Below are 18,594 nucleotides of genomic sequence, written 5' to 3'. Positions count from 1 at the left end.
TATTTTCACTCTTGTTCTTGTGCTCTTGCTTCTCCATGAAAACGACATAACCCAGGCAAACCTGTCAGTTCCAAGAGGAGAATAAGAGACACATACAATGGATCTGCCCTAACTAAGATACCCCAGCTAAGCCCAGGCTAAGGCAGAGCTCCCAGGCAACCATTAAGCACCAAAGTGAGCCCAGCTTAGGTTAGCCTCAGTAGACCACAGATATGTGAGCTTTAATAAGCAAGAACTATTGTTTTAAGCCACTGAGGATTGGAATGGTTTGTTATACAGAAATGGCTAACTGATACAAAATACAAGGCATCAAACATGGTACATGACATTTGGTAATTACTCAATTAATGTTATTGTTCTAGTTACTACGGCGCTTAACAAGTTACCCCAGAATTATTGGTCGGAAACAATTATTTATTATGCTCATAGATTATGAGGATCAGGAATTTGGACAGAGTACAGCAGGAATGGCTTGTCTCTTCTCTGTAACATTGGGTGCCTCAGCTGGAAGGCTTGAAGTCTGTGGGCTGGAAATCAACAGAATCTCCACGCACTTATGTGTCTTGGTTGATTCTAGCAGTCAGTTGAGACCTTCGCTGAGACTGTTGAGTGGGACACCTACATATGGTCACTGGACGTGGCCTGGGCTCCCTCAAAACGTGGTAGCCAGGGTGGAAAGGTGAGTGAACTAAGAGAAAGGGAGACAGAAACTGCATCTTGTTATGATCTCACCCCGAAACTCACATAGCATCACATGCACTGTGCTCTACTGGCTGGAGCATTCATAAGACCACCATTGAAAACCCAGATTCAAGGGGTAGGGAAATAGGCTCCACAGTTTGATGGGGGCTGGTAGGTTCTGGAAGAGCATCTGGGACTGGAAATATTGCTATTTATTGCATTTATTTGAGGAAAATATAGTCTGTCATAGTTAGCCACTTTTATTTCTATTATTCTCGTCAAATAGATATACTGACCCACCATTTATGCTTAATTCTGCCTACTTACTTACCTGAAGTTGTTCCCCCTACTTGTTATGCACTTGCCCTCCTCACCATGCCCTACTTTGCCTTTGGAAGTGGCACCCTTTCCTTCAAGAGCTGGCCCAAAACCCATCCCTTCACAAAATCTTTTCCCTGATTGAAATAATTCATTTGAATTCATCTGCAAATTTCTAAAACCCATCATTTTAGCCCCACTTTTTCAGTACTCTTTGTATATACCTTGCATTATACATTACCTTGCTATATATAATTCTTCCTGAGGGCCAGAATGATAATATTTAAACTTTTTAGTGTACTTAGTGAAAACCAATTATTTCTGATTATCTTAAGAATGCCCCAAACATTTTTTGTTTTGTTGATGAAGATGATGATAACACCAGATAGTGAACAAGAATAGTCTGTAGTCACATGACAAACGCAGCTTTCTAAGAGCATATGAAATACTGCTTGCAAATACCTTGCTGCCTAGCATGAAAGAATGTGGGGCTGCCTTCCAGAGCCATTCTTAGGAACATTTCTGCATGTGCTTGTGTAAAACATGCGTATCACCTTTTTTTTTTTTTTAAGATTTTATTTATTTATTTGACAGAGAGAGAGAGAGAGAGAGATCACAAGTAGGCAGAGAGAGAAGGGGAAGCAGACTCCCCAGTGAGTAGAGAGCCCAGATGCGGGGCTCGATCCCAGGACCCTGGGATCATGACCCGAGCCGAAGGCAGAGGCCCCAACCCACTGAGCCACCCAGGTGCCCCTACGTTATCACCTTTTCCTGAAGTTTCAAGATGAAGGGTGTGCTCATTCTAGGGTAGGTCCTTCAACCATCCCCTCTTCATTGGTTTTGGTTTTCCATTTGTGGCTCCTCTTTTTTCCCTTCAAACCCTTTATACATCATCTTTGTTGTTTCTTGTAGGCTCCTCTCCTCATCTACATCCACCAATACAGGGATTAAAATGAAATATTAAAACATTGTTACTACATCTATATTTCCTTATGTACGGATTTATGTTTTTGTAAGTTCTAGGCTCCAGATATTTTCATGTCTATTTTTACTTTTTTTTAAAAGAGTTTATTTATTTATTTGACAAAGAGAGATATCACAAGTAAGCAGAGAGGCAGGCAGAGAGAGGAGGAAGCAGGCTCCCTGCTGAGCAGAGAGCCCCATGTGGGGCTCGATCCCAGGACCCTGGGATCATGACCTGAGCCAAAGGCAGAGGCTTTAACCCACTGAGCCACCCAAGCGCCCCAACTTTTTTTTTTTTTTTTTAAGTAAGCTCCACACCCAGCAGGGAGCCCTACAAGGGGCTTGAACTCACGACCACAAGATCAAGACCTGAGCTGAGATCAAGAGTTGGACACTTGACCAACTGAGCTACCCAGGCTCCCCTTTCATGTCTATTTTTAAAAAAATAGATCTCCATAAGCTCATTTAGGTACCAGCTACAGAACTGAGGAGGCCACATACTGTTGTGGAGTTTTTACATTGCATAGAAGGACTCTTCTGAGAAGGCAGAGGTGAAATCCGGTGCTTGATCTACTTGCAGTATTCTCTATGTTCGATGTGGGGCCTTACAAGCCCAGAAAGGGGATGCCCTTTTGTAACTCAAATGAAGTTGTCAAATGTGTTGCCCTTGGTCTTGATGATGCTTTTGCTATCCGAACCATCTTCTGAAGGAGTCATTACAGGGAGGAGCGGCGGAGGACCATGTCTCATTTACCTCTCATCCTTCGAACTTAACAGAACACAGAATGGGTGTTTCAAAACATTCTTGAATGACTACTATATTGATTAGCAGTTATTCCAAAGAAGAGTACTTTGCAGATACGTTAGTCATTGCTGTCACCTGAAAGTGAGGTGACCCACTCACAACCTTCCTGTAGGTGGCAGAGTAGCATAGATAAGAGGATGCTGATTTAGATCGGCTGATTCCTGTTGCTTTCAGTGCATTTTTGCTGCATGCCCAGAAGACTAATTCCTTTAGTCGTGATTGCTTTTTAACAAAGAGGATAAACCTAATAAATAAAAAAACATTAAAAGGCAGCACACAACTGTTAAAAGGTGGCAGACGAGATGTGCGCTTTGTTCAAAAAGAGTTCAATGTGGTAAGAAATAACTGGAGACCATTTCAGTCTCTGGGATATGTTCCTTTTCCCGCCAGTGCCCACCACACTAGTCCAGGGTCTTGGGACTTTACAGTGTTTAGTGAGGAGATGAGAGAGGACGAGAAGAAGAAGAGGTAAGGGAGGTGAAACAAAATTTAAAAAAAAAAAAAAAAAAAAAGAGAGGGCACCTAGGTGGCTCAGTGGGTTAAACCTCTGCCTTCAGCTCAGGTCATGATCTCAGGGTCCTGGGATCGAGTTCCGCATCGGGCTCTCTGCTCAACAGAGAGCCTGCTTCCTCCTCTCTCTCTCTCTCTCTCTCTCTCTGCCTGCCTCTCTGCCTACTTGTGATCTCTCTCTGTCAAATAAATAAATAAAATCTTAAAAAAAAAAAAAAAAAAGGAACCCCTGGGGTTTGCTTTCTACAGGTACAGAAGAGATTTACCTTGTCCCCTCTGTTGACCTAGACTGTGTGGGGAAGGAAAATACATGTAATTCAGCTCTGAGTTCTTCTAAAAACACTATCTGTAATTTTTTTAGACTTCTAAATTTTTAAAAAAGTGAATTTATCTAAGTTCTTTTTGGAGATCTAGGATAGCGTTCTCTTTAGTTTGGAAAGATACTTCAGTGGGTCCATGACATGATGCAATGGAGTAGAACCAAAAATTGCTTTGCATAAGAACATGAACTATAGGGGCGCCTGGGTGGCTCAGTGGGTTAAGCCGCTGCCTTCGGCTCAGGTCATGATCTCAGGGTCCTGGGATCGAGTCCCGCATCGGGCTCTCTGCTCAGCGGAGAGCCTGCTTCCCTTCCTCTCTCTCTCTGCCTGCCTCTCTTGTGATTTCTGTCAAATAAATAAAATCTTTAAAAAAAAAAGAAAAAAAAGAACATGAACTATAAAGGAGACTCATTATACTTCTATTCAAGTTATTTGGTCTGCCATTCCACTCAGTGGGTCCGTGAGGCAGAGAAAAGATGCCATCAAGCCTGAAACATCAATTTATACTGGTAAAACTCAGAAAATAATTGTGACTCATTTTAATGGCTTCCCACATTGGCCATGAACTGAAACACATTGTTCAGGTGGCCGGGATTTGGGGCAGTGATGACTCTGTCAGTATTCTCAATGAAGAAATTGAAAAATTAATTGAGGGTCAGAGGGCAACTTTCATTAAAGAAGACTTATGCCTTAGACTATTTTCTAGGCACTTTGATTTTCAAGAGAGTTGACTTTAGAACTTAATGCCCAGTTAACATGAGATTTTAAGAATTTTTCAGTTTTCTCTTGGCAGTCAGGGAGACCACAGTTTGGGGACTTGAGGTGTTGGCTCCGTTTACTCAGGCTAGAGGTGGGGAGAAAGATGTTGAGCAAGGATTCCTTCTGTGGGTTGTGAGCAGTGAGCTTTCAGAGCAGGATATCTGGTATTGAGTCTTAAGTTCTTTCCTGCTTTGTGCTGTATTTGCTATTAATTGCTAACCTTCAATAAATGTCCATTGTACCATCAGCCTTGAATTATTAGTACCTTGCAGAATGGAGAGAGGGGCTGCCTTCATTAAATATGAATACGTCTAAAATCCTTAGGACACATGGTTACACTAGAGTATAAAGCTAACTCATATTATGTTTTGGGAATAGCATGGAGGAAAAAAAGAGGAAATAGAGGTGATCAAGAAAGAGGTGGGGGGAATTTGGAAAAGAGCTGCCACATGACACTGAGGACATTTAAATTCTCATCTTCACTTCCTCTCTTTCCCAACTTCTCTTCCCACAAATCCTGAAGAACACTAGGGAGCACCCTTGGCTTCAGACAGCCACTTGCATAGTAATTCCACCTGAATATTGAAGTACAGGGGGACCTTAGCAGACTGAAACCTTGTGCCAGTGTGCGACCTAGATGGGTCTCAAAACCTGCGCAAGAGGACTCTGGGCAGATAGGGATGAAAGATGGGGGAAGGAGTATATTATTCTTCAGCTAAGAAAATTTTATGCCGTTATTTGGCCATTAACCCTTCTGTACACCTGCTATCAGTTACTAATATCAATTAATTTCATAGTGGCTAGACTATACAGTTCTGTGTTCTATTTGGGACAGAGTTCTCTCAATGACAGGGGGCCACTTATGGATCATTGTATTTTGCAGTAAGATGTCCATGGTCTATTGGAACTAAATAAAACAAAGCTCTGTTTCTCTCTTCCCTTGTTTACTCAAAAACAAAACAAAACAAACAAAAAACCCCTTCTTTTCTTTGCCCTTAAGCTTTCCTCTTGTCCAAAAATACCCGGCACATTGTAGACGGATGAGTCTTTCTAGAATAGTGCTTTATTGGTAAGATTCTAAAATAGCTTCATAGCATTTACTGGGTTGAGTCGACCTCAGGCTAGCTGCAAGCCCTCCCTCAGCTTGGCTTCGCTACCAACCTTACCTTCTGATGTGCACGAGGCCTTCACTCAGGTCAGGCTCACCTCCCACACATCCAGCATGCCACTTCGACACCTGACTCTTCCCCGTGCTAAATTCCCTTCCTCTTACCATGGAGACCTCCAGGTCTGACAAGTCATCTTTTCTGTGAAAATCTTACAAGTAATCTAGTCCATATTGATTTTGCCCCCATCTGAGTTTACGTTGACATTAGTCATTTGGATTCATCAATCGATTGAACAGTTGTTTCTTGAGCACTGACAGTATGCCAGGAACACATTACAAATATCGTATTTGATTATGCACTTTTATATTTCTCACTTATAGGTGTATGCACTTGTTGCCAAGAAAACCTTAAGGATTATATAATTTTGTTTTCTCACAGAATTGGCCAGAAAATAGGAACACAATAAGTATGTCTTGAATTGACTAAATTATATATGTGATAAACTAGGATAAACAGTTGTTAATCTGCCACTTGTTAACTTGTCATTTTATGATCATTAACCATATTAACTAGGTGATGGGCCTTCTTTATTATAGACATTTTTCCTTATGCCCCACCTCATTAAATCTTCCATAGGGAAAATTTTTGTTTAAAAATGTTTATTAATAGCTTGTTTTCATAGCTCAAAAAAAGGGTATTACGGACAATAATCAGAACAATAAAAAACAGAACCTTACCTCTATAAAGTTAGCCAGTGTGTAGACTTTATTACATAGGCACATATTCTTTTTCTTTTAAAAAAAGTAAACTGGTTTGACATAAAGTTAATCACACTAGTACGAAGTTACACCAAACGAGGATGGATGATGAAGGAAGGAAATACAAGCTTTGGATCAGCTGAATCACTCATTAGATCCTGGGTCCCTCCATCCTGACAGATTGAAATTCGCTTATGGACATTACAAAAGTGGAGGGTCAGCAGGAGAGCTCTTTTATCAGACTCCCTGGGCTAAAACACTGATTCTGTTTATTTTCTTGCATATGGTGAAGTTTTCTCCACGATCTGTTGGCAGGTGGACACAAAGGTCAAATGAATGCTGGCTTAGGGTCAGAGGAACTCAAAATCTTCCCTTTCACCTTAGACTTCAAAACCCTTCAACCCTTTGGTCCAGGGTCTGTGCACATCTGCTTTCCCAGATCTACTTGCATTGGATACTACCTGGGGTTGCTGATCCTGAAGCACATGGAGGCAAGATGACCGTGGCTAGATGGTGTCCATGACTGGCACTGAGGGTTTGATCTGAGGCACATGGGACTGACCAGGAAGAGGATGCTAAAATTCCTTGTTCGGTCCAGTTCAAATTGAGCCTTTACATTTGACCCCATTCTAAGTAAAAGAAACTAAAATCATACTAACATAGACCACGAAAGAGATGGTATTTTGTGGCTTCTGGATGTTTAAAAAAAATTTTAAACTACATTTTCATGTTACTAATAGACAGTGAGGATAGAGAGAACTGACCCTTGCTCTCATCTCACTTTGCCATAACTGTTTTACAAATAGTCCCAGAATGTTTACGGAGCATTTTTTTTCCTCCCTCAATTTCTGCAGCCTTTTGTGTAAAAGGACATAACTATAAATCATAGATCATCCTAACGTGGCCCCTCAGTACCTTGGAGGGTTAGACCTACATTTGCTCAAGTGATCCCCAAATCCTAACATCCATTTGGAGCCCTGTCTGTTCTGTTCCTCACACTCACAGCCCTGTTGTGCTGGGTGATGCAGGTAGAACTTACAGTGTTCTCGCTGATGGCCACCATCCTTTTGATCCTCCAACTATAAAACAGAGGACTGCAGAGTTTTCTGTGTTTGTTGTCTGGGCAGAGAGTAAAGGATAGAGACATAAAAAGGAAAAAGACGGGCCAGCTGATATTGGTTCTTGGTTCTTGAGACTATATGAAGAGTCCTACAGACGTGAAGTATCACTGACAATGGCACCAAAGGCTCTTTTATAAAATAATCCATAAAACTGGAGCTGGCAGGGACCATTAGTTCAGCTTTCTCACTTTTTTAGCTGAGGTTACTGAGGTCCAGTTGTGAAAATAGCAAGTTACTTCACATGGTGGTTGTCTCCATGACTATGCCCTTCAAAGCTTCATAGAAACTCTAATTTTCCCTTGATAAAGGGCACTCCCTCCAATGACTTCACATCAAAAATGCTCAGTGTCCTTGGCTTTGACCTTACCTCCTTTTAAGGAAGCTGGCGGACAGCACGGAACTTGGACCAGAGTAGACACTCGATAAACATTTGAACTGAAATCGTTCTACTGTTTAGCCCCGCTACATAATCTTTTATTTTTCCTAGAGCTCCTTCCTGTAAGGGATGCTCTCTAGTTCAAGTATTTAGAGGTTTGGTGGCCCGTGCTGTATTTGTCACCTCGCTACACTTTGTCTTTTCATACTGAAATTCTAATTTTTGAGTCTGTTCTTTTATAGCTTTTCACTATACATAGTTATTGTTTTCCTCTGTCCAGGTACCAAACACATTATTATGGATAATTTCTGTCTTTACAGACCTGGAATTCCAAGTTCAGAGATGTGTTTCCCTCCACCCCCTCAATTCTTAAAAGAAAAACAAAAAACTAGACTCTCAAGCAGATTCGCTAAGGCACACTAGAAGAAGTGTGAAAATTACATAGTCTTTCTTTTTAGTTAATACATGGGAAAATATTACTGATATGTTTATTTTCTAATCTTGTTCACTTTTAATTCCTTAAATACATAAATACGAGTCACAATATCCAAAGCAAGTTTCATTTACAAATAGCACAACTAAAAAATGATGAAGAAATGGTGATTTGTAGGGAACTGACACTTAAATAGTGGTAATGTTTAGGAAACATCTTTAAAATCTGGTGAGAATGCCACGGCTGATGTTGAATAAAGAGCAGTCATAGTTTGGATGAGACTTGGTATAAGGTGTTAAAGATGATTTGCTTATACTAGCTGATATTTTTTTTGTGGATATAATCTTTTGGGTCAGTGTTGTTCAAATTTTTTTTTGGCAAACTGCATTCTTAACATGACCTAAACTCTAGAAATGCTAGAATTAACCATGATCACTGTTTGTAGAAGAGTTAAAGTTCTCAGTCCCAAGTGGGAGAAATTCTAAATGTGGGAGAATTCTAAAAGTAGGCGAGGTGGCAGTGCTTCCTACTCAAATTAATTTAATATTCCCAAGGCTTTTAAGAAAAAAAACAAACAAACAAACAAAAAAAACCCAGATCATCCTGTGCTTTCCTACCACTAACCTCATAATGAGACTGATTTCATTTCACAAATTTCATTCTCACTCTTTGACCTCCATCTTACAGGCTGGCAAAGGAAGTACCCAGTAGCGCTGGTCAGTGCTCACTGTCGGGGGGAAAACAAGGACCTCACACACCAAGACTGGCCATGCTCTCTTCTCCTGCTGACTATTCAAATGGGCAAGATCTGTCTGGCTTGCAGAAACAAAATTGAGTCAATAATCTTCATGATGGATAACATCTGTGCTATTGTATTTTGGGCACAAAAATGTTTTTCAATATGAGTAAAGTAAACCGTAGTTTAAATTCAGCCTCACGTTAAGTGCTGACAGTTATTAGTTGATAGGGGAAGCAGGAATAAAAAAAATTAAGTCTTCCACGAAATAAAGCATGTTTGCTTGCTTTAATATACGTATCTGATGATAAGTAAGGGTTAAGTATCTTAGAGTTTCAGGGTCAGTGTTCATTCAGCAAACACTTACTGAATACCTAATAATTTCTCTCTCTCTCTTTTTTTTTAAAGTAAGCTTTACACCCAGCGTGGGGCTGGAACTCAGGACTCTGAGATCAAGAGTGGCATGCTGTATCAACTGAGCCAGCCAGGCACCCCCTAATAACTTCCTTGTATTTCATTAATATATGTTTGTCCTATCAGCAAGGATTTAAAGTGGCTGAAACCTATTATACTCCCAAGCTTTGTCCTAGGTACAAGAAACAAAGAATTAGATACATTCTTTGCCATCATGGATCATATTTCTTGGAGGCACTGATTTCTAGGGAAATCAACTCTTGCTCTCACCCACTGGATTTGAATAGAAATTAGTCCCATTTCAAACAGAAATACATTACATAAAAAAAGTTCTCAAGAGTTCTGAGTCCTGCCAATAATGCAGAAATGCTGAGAGCGGGAAAAGACCCAAGTAGAAAATAAAAATTGTCCTGATAATATTTAATATAAGTGAAATGTAAAACTTTGATAAGAAATAACTAGTATTATGTTTATAAGAGTGGCAAAGGGGGTTTAATGCCCCCCCAAATATCTTAACTTCATTTTCCTTTGACCTATCATAATGAGTACATTTCTTATCCTCTTTTACAATAAAGTCACAAAGCAAGCCACTGCACTCAGAAGAAAGCATAGCTCTTAATATCATGTGACATCTAATTTATGTTCTAATAATAATAGTATGTATTGGTAAAATGAACTTACTTTTCATTTCACATTATTGCTAACACAGACAAGGATTTTTTTTGTGACCACACATACACACAATCCAGGTCCAGAGGCAAACTTAGAATTCACACACCAAAAAGGCAATTTTCCTAACTGTGTTTTCTAGGTAGCCTATTAACAAAACACTAGGCCTAAAATATATAGTATTATATTTCCCAAACCCCTAAATGCTACCCATAATTAGTTTCCCAAAAATAGTAGTGGGAAAGCAAAGTTGATGAAATCAAGGTGATAGTTTTTTAAAATTAATAATAATTTGCTTGTTGAATGTAGATAGCATGGAAGGGATTTTCCTAAGCGTTGGTTTAAAAAAAAAAAAAGTCCAGGTAAAAGCACAAAGGCAGTGAGAATTAACTACGGTGGGAAAAGTTTCAATAAGCAATACACACGCAATGCTAGCAGGTGAGGCAGAGATCTCGAGAGGGTGCACAGGCACTAACCTTAGGTAAGGAAGGTGCCAGAATGACCTTCACCTTGCCAGCTCTTCAGTCCACCTTGATGTTTTTATGAGAAATCTCATGTGTCTCTCATACAACAGGGGAAGGGCTATGCCTCACTTGACAAAGACCTCCAGGGAGCCCCACTGTATTTCAAAGAGCATACAAAACCACTTATCGAAGAAAAAAACAACTAGAGTTAGAGAGTCCTGTTACTACTGAGATGAACCTATACACAGAAGGGATCTTGGTAGCCATCCAGCCCAAATCCAATGTCCCTCTCATAGCATCTGGGACTGATGGTTATTTTAACCTTTGTTTGGGCATTTGCCACAACCGGAAATTTTACTGCTCAAGTCTATTCCTCTTTAGAACCACTCTTATTAGAAAATTCTTTATGTTGAAGCAAACATCTGTCATCTAGAAAGTTCCTCTTTGTTCCTACTTTTGCGCTTTGAAATTACACAGGGTAAGTCTAATTCCTCTCCTTTTTATTAAAACTCAACAGAAATTTCAAGGCAGCGATATTATTTTATTCTCTCCTATTCTATTCCCCTGCTCCTTATATCATCAGACCCTTCACAACCCTGATCACCTGCCTCTGGACACTATTTATTAATGTCTTTCATAAAATATGGTACCCAGAATGGAACTCAGCCTTCCATCCAGAAGTGGACTGAACAATGCAGCATGCAGGGCTCCCTGCGCTTTTGTTACCACAGGCTGACGCACTGACTTTGTGAATAATCATGATACACTCCTGATTCAACAATGAACTCCAATTTTAACGTGAACTGCTCTGAAACCAGGACTTTTCAGCACCCTTCCCACCACCCCTCTGTATTTAGAGGGTTGCATTTAAGCAACTAGAATATAGTTTCTTCCTAATGTCTACTGAATTTCATCCTTTTGTTTCAGTCTTATGTTCAGGTATTTTTTTAAAAAATGGTAATGATGTCTATATTCTAGTGTCAGTACATAGTTATAATTCAATGAATATTCATTGAATAAATTAATCCTAAATCTGCCAGTTGAAACAGGATATATCATTTATTTCTCTGTGTCATCTGACAAATCTGACAAGCATGCTTTCTGTCCCCTTACTGTATTCTTCATGGGAGAAAGAGGCATTTAGATCCTACCTGTAAATTGTTGCAGGTGTCCCATTTGGGATGGCCGATATAGGTCCGTGTGTGATAAGAAAACACCAAGATACAAGTAAGAAGTGGAGGTACAGAATGTAAATGGGACCATATGAAGGGAAAGAAAATTGAGTGTCCTAGACTCTTGGGACTGGGACTAATATTCCCAATATTAGAAAAATATGGCTTTCCCCCATTTCTACCCTAGAGACTTCTGCCTTGTAGATCTGTTACAATACTGTGATTATCGAACTCTGAATTTTAGGGAAAAGATCATATAAGTTCAGTTTTAAAACAGCTCTTAAAATGATCTTTTCCACTTATATTTCATGTAAAGTCTGAGTCAAAGAGACATGCAACTGTCTATAGGCTTGAGGTATAAAAAGAGCTCCCAAGTGCTCCTGATAAATGCCTGAGGTATTTTATATATATATATATATATATATATATATATATATATATATATATACATACACACATATATCCATTTGTTTCAGGAATCGGAAATGGCCTGTGTTTTTCAGTGTGAATTTGGGAATTCATTGAGATTGAAAATGTCTCCTGAACTGAATATAATCTTATAATTAATGTCTCCTTTCCCCCAGAATGAAGAAAAATAAGCTCAATTTTGCTTTCCCTTTCATAGCCACCCTTTGCCGAATATGGGGCTAATCACAGAATAAAAAAGTATCCTATTGTGCCTTTTTCCATTGTCTATTGTGACTCAGGGTGGTGAACCCTGGGACAAGAGAGATGGAAAAAGTGTTTCCATCAAAACGATCCCAAACCGGGAGGGAAATGTCTCAAAAACTTCTGTTGCATAGCGTTAACATTGCAAGAATAGAGACATGTACCAAAGGCCTACTAGACCCAAAAAGGAAATATGTTTTGTACCTCTTCTGAACCTTTTCTAGAGGGCATGACAGAGGGGGAGTCTCAAGACAGTGTTTTCTAGAAAATCATGGAAGTGACAGATGAACACCAGAAGGAAATCCTGCCAACACTGATGTGGAAGGTTCTCTTCCTGACTCCAGTAGTCACAACAAGCCACACTCAAGAGCTATGAGATCAACAGAACAAAGAGAAGGAGGCTTAATTAGACAATAAGCTCCAGAAGTCAGGGAAACCATGTGCTTCAGGCATATCAGAGTCTCTCCAAAGCAGTCACCTCAAGGTTTCCTGTGAGATTACAGGTAACCACAAACAGGAAGGTCCAACATACTGTTCCAGTAAGGAGTAGCCATGGTAGGTACTGCCTTGAACTCCAGCTGCTCAGGAAGACATCCTGTCATGACGCTTGAGTCACCCCCCCTGCAAGAGGGCTTCATCACTGGACCCCACACTCCTTGGGATTTTCCATTTCATCACCTTCAAAGTCTGGCTTCAAACTCTTTTTTTGCTCAATTTCCACCTGTTGAGAGTAGAAGTTGGAAAGAAATATCAGAAAGGAGAAAAACCATCCCAATAAGAAGTAATCCCAAAGAGAATACCTCACCAGGAGATTCCCTGTAATTCTGTCACTGTTTTGAGCTTTGGCCACACTGGAGCTACTCTGGCCCAGAGGACGGCATGGTTCTCTCTTGGTACATGCTTTTTGCTTGGTCTGGAATTTCCTCTTCCTCACAGTCCACCTGGAAAATTTTTATTCTTTGCCTTCCATGCTGCTCAAAGGTCACCTCTTCTGTGAAGCTGTCCTCGTGTCATTAGGTGCTCCTCCTATCCATATCTCCCCTGAACCTGGTACATGAACCCGGCTCCAGCATTCCACAGGCTCCGCGGGACAGGAGCAGGCCCTCGTTGTCTACTGTATCCCCATAATGCAGGCATGCGCCAGGCAAGCACAGAGGTTTATCAAATGAATGGATTCCTCTCCATCCAGCTGTTTATACTCTCTATTACTTTATGGCTTTACGAAGTCTCCAAACTGGTCCTGGGATCGAGTCCCACATCAGCCTTTCTGCTCAGCAGGGAGCCTGCTTCCTCCTCTCTCTCTGCCTGCCTCTCTGCCTACTTATAATCTCTCTCTGTCAAATAAATAAATTATGAAAACAAAACAAAACAAAACAAAAACAAAATCTCCAAACTGGTAAGTATTGTCTTGTTTACAGTTCTACCTGTGTTTTCAGCAAAATATGGTAGCTGTAACTAAATGGATTAATAAATTCATCTTGCCTTGAAAGAGACACACACTGAAGCCTTTGACAAGTCAGAAAAGAAGTACATCAACTAAGAGAGCTTCACAGTTAAAGCTGCTCCTCTCTTTACCACTTTGGATATTTATGACGAAGGAAACAATTCAAGCAGTGGACTAGGCCCACGCTTGATGAAAGTGCTATTTTTTTCCTGGCCACAAGATGGAGTATTTGTTCTTTTTGGTAGTTTAAGACTAGCTTGCACAACTAAGGAAACATTTGCAGAACAACAAACCATAAAAATCTAAGGATATTATTAAGAATAAAAAATTATTAAACCACTTTGCAAAGTACTTCTTCAATAACCCCCACTTTCTGTCTTTGACATTTAATCTGCTATTGAATTTCTAAGACCTCAAGATAGAATGACCATGTCTGAACACTCCAATTTTGTTTCCTCCTTCCACAGCCCAGATCCTGTTACAGAAGCTTGCTTGCTATAGCCCTGTGACCAGGTCATATGTGTCCTGACTTTACACAGATCTATATCATCAACTCTGAAGCCAAAACACATACTTTGGGTTAGCACTTTCCTGAATTCCCCTCCACCTTCCAAGTTTACAACTTCTGCAACATGTATTACGAATAAGAATATGATACTATGATATACTCATTCATAATATTCATATATATACTCATTCATAATATATATAGTGTACAATACAGAATTGTTATAGATTAATAATAATCCCTTTACCCCATGACTCTTGATGTTCATGATGACTGAAAGACATTATACTCTCCTCTTTCGTCCACCTCTTATTTTTTTCCCAACCTTTCTCTTGCTCACTAGAGATTAGTCATTCAAATCACAGCAGACTCACCCACAGCCGTGTGTGGCACACCTGTCTCTAAGGCAGTAAGAGAACATTGCATCCAGGGCAGGTGCCGCTAAAAGGAACAAGATGGGGCATGGAGGGTGGGGAGGGGGGATGGTGGAGGGATAAACAAACGGTCTTGGACACATGAGCCAGACGCCTCCCGAGGCTACCTTGTAGCTGTAGTGTGCGGAATAATTGACCCACTTCCTGACGTCAGTCTTGTCTTCCACGGAGATGGATCTTACAGCGGCTTTGGAGGCAGAAGTTGTGGGCATGCTGAACTCCACATTCACATGACTGGCAAATCTGGAAGGCACTTCCCGGTCAGAGCCAAGTTCAAGGTGGCAGAAGAAACAGTGAGGGTGACCAGAAGCTATGAAAGGGAAAGAATCCAGACATTAGTTCTTTGGAGAGCCATGGAAGGAGAGGCCCACAGAGGCACCTCAACAACAAAAAAGGCCTGCAGACCGCCTCCCGGCTCCGCACCAGGCAGTCTTTCCGAGGGTCCAGGGCTGAGCATTTCCTTCCACGGAAATCAGTGCCTGTGCCTCAGACCCTTTGCTAGAACCATCTGATTACAGTGGCCTTGTATACTAGCAATAAAACCCACAGCCTGAAAAACGGGTCACTCTGCCCGCTGAGGTCAGGGTGATATGGGAACACAGCACGAATACCAGAAATAAAGGCGTAGATCCATAGACTGGCAGAAAGGAATAAAAGGGAGCAGCACTTAGCAACGAATAAAACATCAATGACAGCCACGTGGAGCCAAAGAATCAATTCCCTTTGAAAGACGAATTTTCTCAACAGCATTTCGTCTATTTACAAAAACGCTTTGGCACCTTTGTGTGGGTAATGGCATCTGTAAATGACAAAGCCCATAGAAACAGCACAGACATATGAAGGATGGACATGGTGCACTGGGTAGGACGCAGACTAACAGGACACTGCGTGTGACTCCCAGCTCTCCTCCTAAATGGTAGAGATCCGGCACCCAAGTCCTTTGTGTTCTCCCCTCACCTCAAATCCTGACTTGGAAAATGGGGAAATGGGAGATGGGTAGTAAAGGGTGGGCTAGACAAAGCCAGGCATAGTCCCTTCCTGTTCTTTAATTCTATACATCTATGGCTAGTTCTACTGTACTTGGATGGAAAACAAGGTTTTCCATGTGAGGGCTGTTATTACATACGTGTGTGAAGAGCCAGATCAGTTCCGTGGCTATAACCTCTGAAAGCATGGTTTGCTGAGCACTCTAGTGTCTCAAATGCTGCCCGCACACCCAGATGAGGCCACAAAAGCTTTGGGAGGGAAAGTGAACGAGCCAAGGTCAAAGCTGGAAAGTGGCGGACTGAGGACTGAACTCAAGCACTCTAACCCCGAGGTGTTTTAACCACTCTGTCTGAGTCACAGCCCCCACAGAGTCCCCAGCCTCAAGACCAGGTTTGCAGGGTGACATGAGTGGAGAAGTGAGCTGTAGGAACCCCCGTACAGCAACTTGCCACGGATAAACAACATGACATGGCTTTGGCTTCATTATGTAATACCAATGGCCCTTAGTTAAAGGAGTTTCCCCAAATAAACAATTCCAATTTTCTTTATTGATCTGGGCAGGACTTTCTAATCTCAGCGAGTGAGGACATACACACCCACTCTCCAAGGAAAACATTATGGAGTGAAGTACATGTTTTGCTCTATTTCACAAACAGCATAGTTCAGTGGTTATTTCTAAAGAGTAAAACTCTGGAAAACTGAGAAATTTGCACTGGTTTCTAGGAAAGAAATTTTAAATTGGATACACATAATAGTAACAATTACATTATCTAAAAATGAATCCATGTGTTTTTTTTAATTACAGTTGTAATTACATAGCTATCTGCTACATTTATTACAGGCCAGAGATTGTCCTAAACACTTAAAGGCATTATCTAATTTCTTTCTTAATGAGCTAGGTATTAATGACCGTCTTCTGTAAATGAGGAAAGTAAGATTTCTTTGAGAGGTTTAAGTAAATCGCCTGAGGTCACAAAGCTACTAAAATGCAGCACTAGGAATAAAACTCAGATCTGACGCTGAACTATGTCCTAAACTCCTCTCTGTATATTGCTATGGATTTAGATCACTACAAATCACATTGAGGAGTTTCTTACTTTTAATCAATGGCAACTTGAACAACAGTTTTATCTAATTGTCCTTATTTGCACATTGGAATAATGAGGAATCATTACTTTCCACAAAGCTGACCTCTCCGCTTACCCCTCCAAAGTACATTCACAGCAAACTCCATGGGTGTGGCATTCTTTCACGATTCCCAGCCTCAACTAAGGGATGTGTAGGGCTGGTGGACAGGTAGGAAAGTGCAATTCTGAGAGCTAGTGTCGTTTAATTTATGGTAATGAACTATGTGAGCCCACGCATTTTGTCATCTTCCTTGATGAAGTTGAGAAAATTTAACATTAAAATTCAGATTTCTATTTTCCATAAAAGGAAAATTCTATTGAAATTGTTTTCTCTCAATCTAATATTAGAGAAGTGGAGTTCCAGCAAAGAAAGCTACCTATGCAAGACAGCATGTTTTGTTTCCTGGCAGATGATCTGGGCAAGCAGTAGGCCTTATTCTGCTACCTTCTAAGACTAAGAAAAGCTCTTGGGATCAGGGTGAAAGGGGTCCTTGAAGGGCCTGGTGGGAAGGCAGGGGCGGCCGAACATGCATAAGGCTGGGCTGGACCTGCCAGTTTAAATAAACCATGTTGGACTCCAATGGCAGCTTGTTAACCGTTTGGCAGCAAAACTGGGAGAGCCCGCTGTGGCTGCAGCAAGTCAGGGGTGCTGACCCGCGGTCCCGGGCTGCTGACCCGCGGTCCCGGGCTACCTATGGTCGGACAGCCCTGCCGGCTGCAGGCAGGAGTGAGCATGCAGAGGTTCTGGTCTCCCTCGCTGTAAATGGAGGTGTGAGAATTATGAAAAAAATCACCTGTAAAATGTACCGTCCAAGGCTGACGGAAGACCAAGATGAGCTCAGAAAAGGGATAACTAATGGAGGGCACACTGGATGGGGAGAGAAGGAGCTGGTCACAGGGAGCGCTGGCAATGCTAAGAACCTGCTGTCCGACTGAAATTCAGATCCTGTACCTCTCAAGTTTCCAGAAAGGGGTCTTACCAATTTCTGGAACCTAGCCAGAAATACACCATTGGCTAGGAGTAGAATAAGAAGTGCTTTTTGGGTGTGTGTTTGGGGGTTGTTACTAAAAATGTATAACCAGGACACCTAGGTGGCTCAGTCGGTTAAGTGTCTGCCTTCGGCTTGAGTCAGGATCCCAGAGTCCTGGGATCGAGTCCCTCCATCAGGTTCCCTGTTCAGCAGGGAGTCTGCTTCTTCCTCTGCCTGCGACTCTCCCTGCTTGTGCTCTCTTTTTTTCTCTCTCTCTGAAACATAAATAAAATCTTTACTAAAATAACGTGTAACCATGACCAGCAAAAGCAGTGATGGGGGAATAGCTTAAGGGAGAAACATTCCCAAATATCCTTATACTGTCCTGTATGTCAAAAATCTTTCACAAATAAAGGTTCCAGTAATCAGGAAATATATGTGCAATACATCAGCTGCATTTTCTTGGCCTTGAGCCTACTGAAGACTAACCTGCCGGGAAGCATTAAGTCAAGTGTTTGCTGAAGACCTATATTTTCCCTTATCCCTTGTCCTGCAACCACTCCCCCCCACCCCCACCCCTTCTTCTGGTCACAATCCTTCCCCCCTCACCCTGGCTTTGGGGAATAATCTTCCCCAGCACTGCATGTCATGTCAGTCAGAATGTGCTATCCTCCCCTTGACTCCTGAGCCAAGGGACGCAAGGACAGAAAATGGCTTGTGATGATTGATCCCAACGGCTGCAGCCTGAGGAGACATCGCTCAGTTCTTTTTTCGAGAGCCATCCTTTCTAAGCCTGCTGGCTCAACTGTTCCACGCTTTCCTTCGGTTCTTCAAGCTACCCTCCAA

The 18,594-nt window shown here is 41.4% G+C and overlaps 1 protein-coding gene across 6 annotated transcripts in view; it reads right to left on the bottom strand.

Annotated features, from left to right (window-relative positions):
• Nucleotides 1–9,176: 9,176 nt before the first annotated feature.
• The window catches only part of STON2 (stonin 2), a 150,932-nt gene continuing 141,514 nt past the window's right edge, over nucleotides 9,177–18,594 (bottom strand). For all 6 annotated transcript variants that reach the window (XM_046009677.1, XM_046009678.1, XM_046009676.1 and 3 more), the window contains 2 exons: nucleotides 14,771–14,973; nucleotides 9,177–12,998 (listed from right to left, as the gene is read on the bottom strand). In XM_046009677.1, coding sequence (XP_045865633.1) covers nucleotides 12,915–12,998; nucleotides 14,771–14,973 — 287 coding nt within the window. In that variant the 3' untranslated portion in view covers nucleotides 9,177–12,914. The remainder of the gene's footprint in view (nucleotides 12,999–14,770; nucleotides 14,974–18,594) is intronic.

The sequence above is a fragment of the Meles meles genome, chromosome 6, assembly GCF_922984935.1.
Source record: "Meles meles chromosome 6, mMelMel3.1 paternal haplotype, whole genome shotgun sequence".
Classification (NCBI taxonomy): domain Eukaryota; kingdom Metazoa; phylum Chordata; class Mammalia; order Carnivora; family Mustelidae; genus Meles; species Meles meles.
The sequence above is the reverse complement of the archived record's forward strand: the minus strand, read 5'-3'. Positions and strand labels throughout refer to the sequence as shown.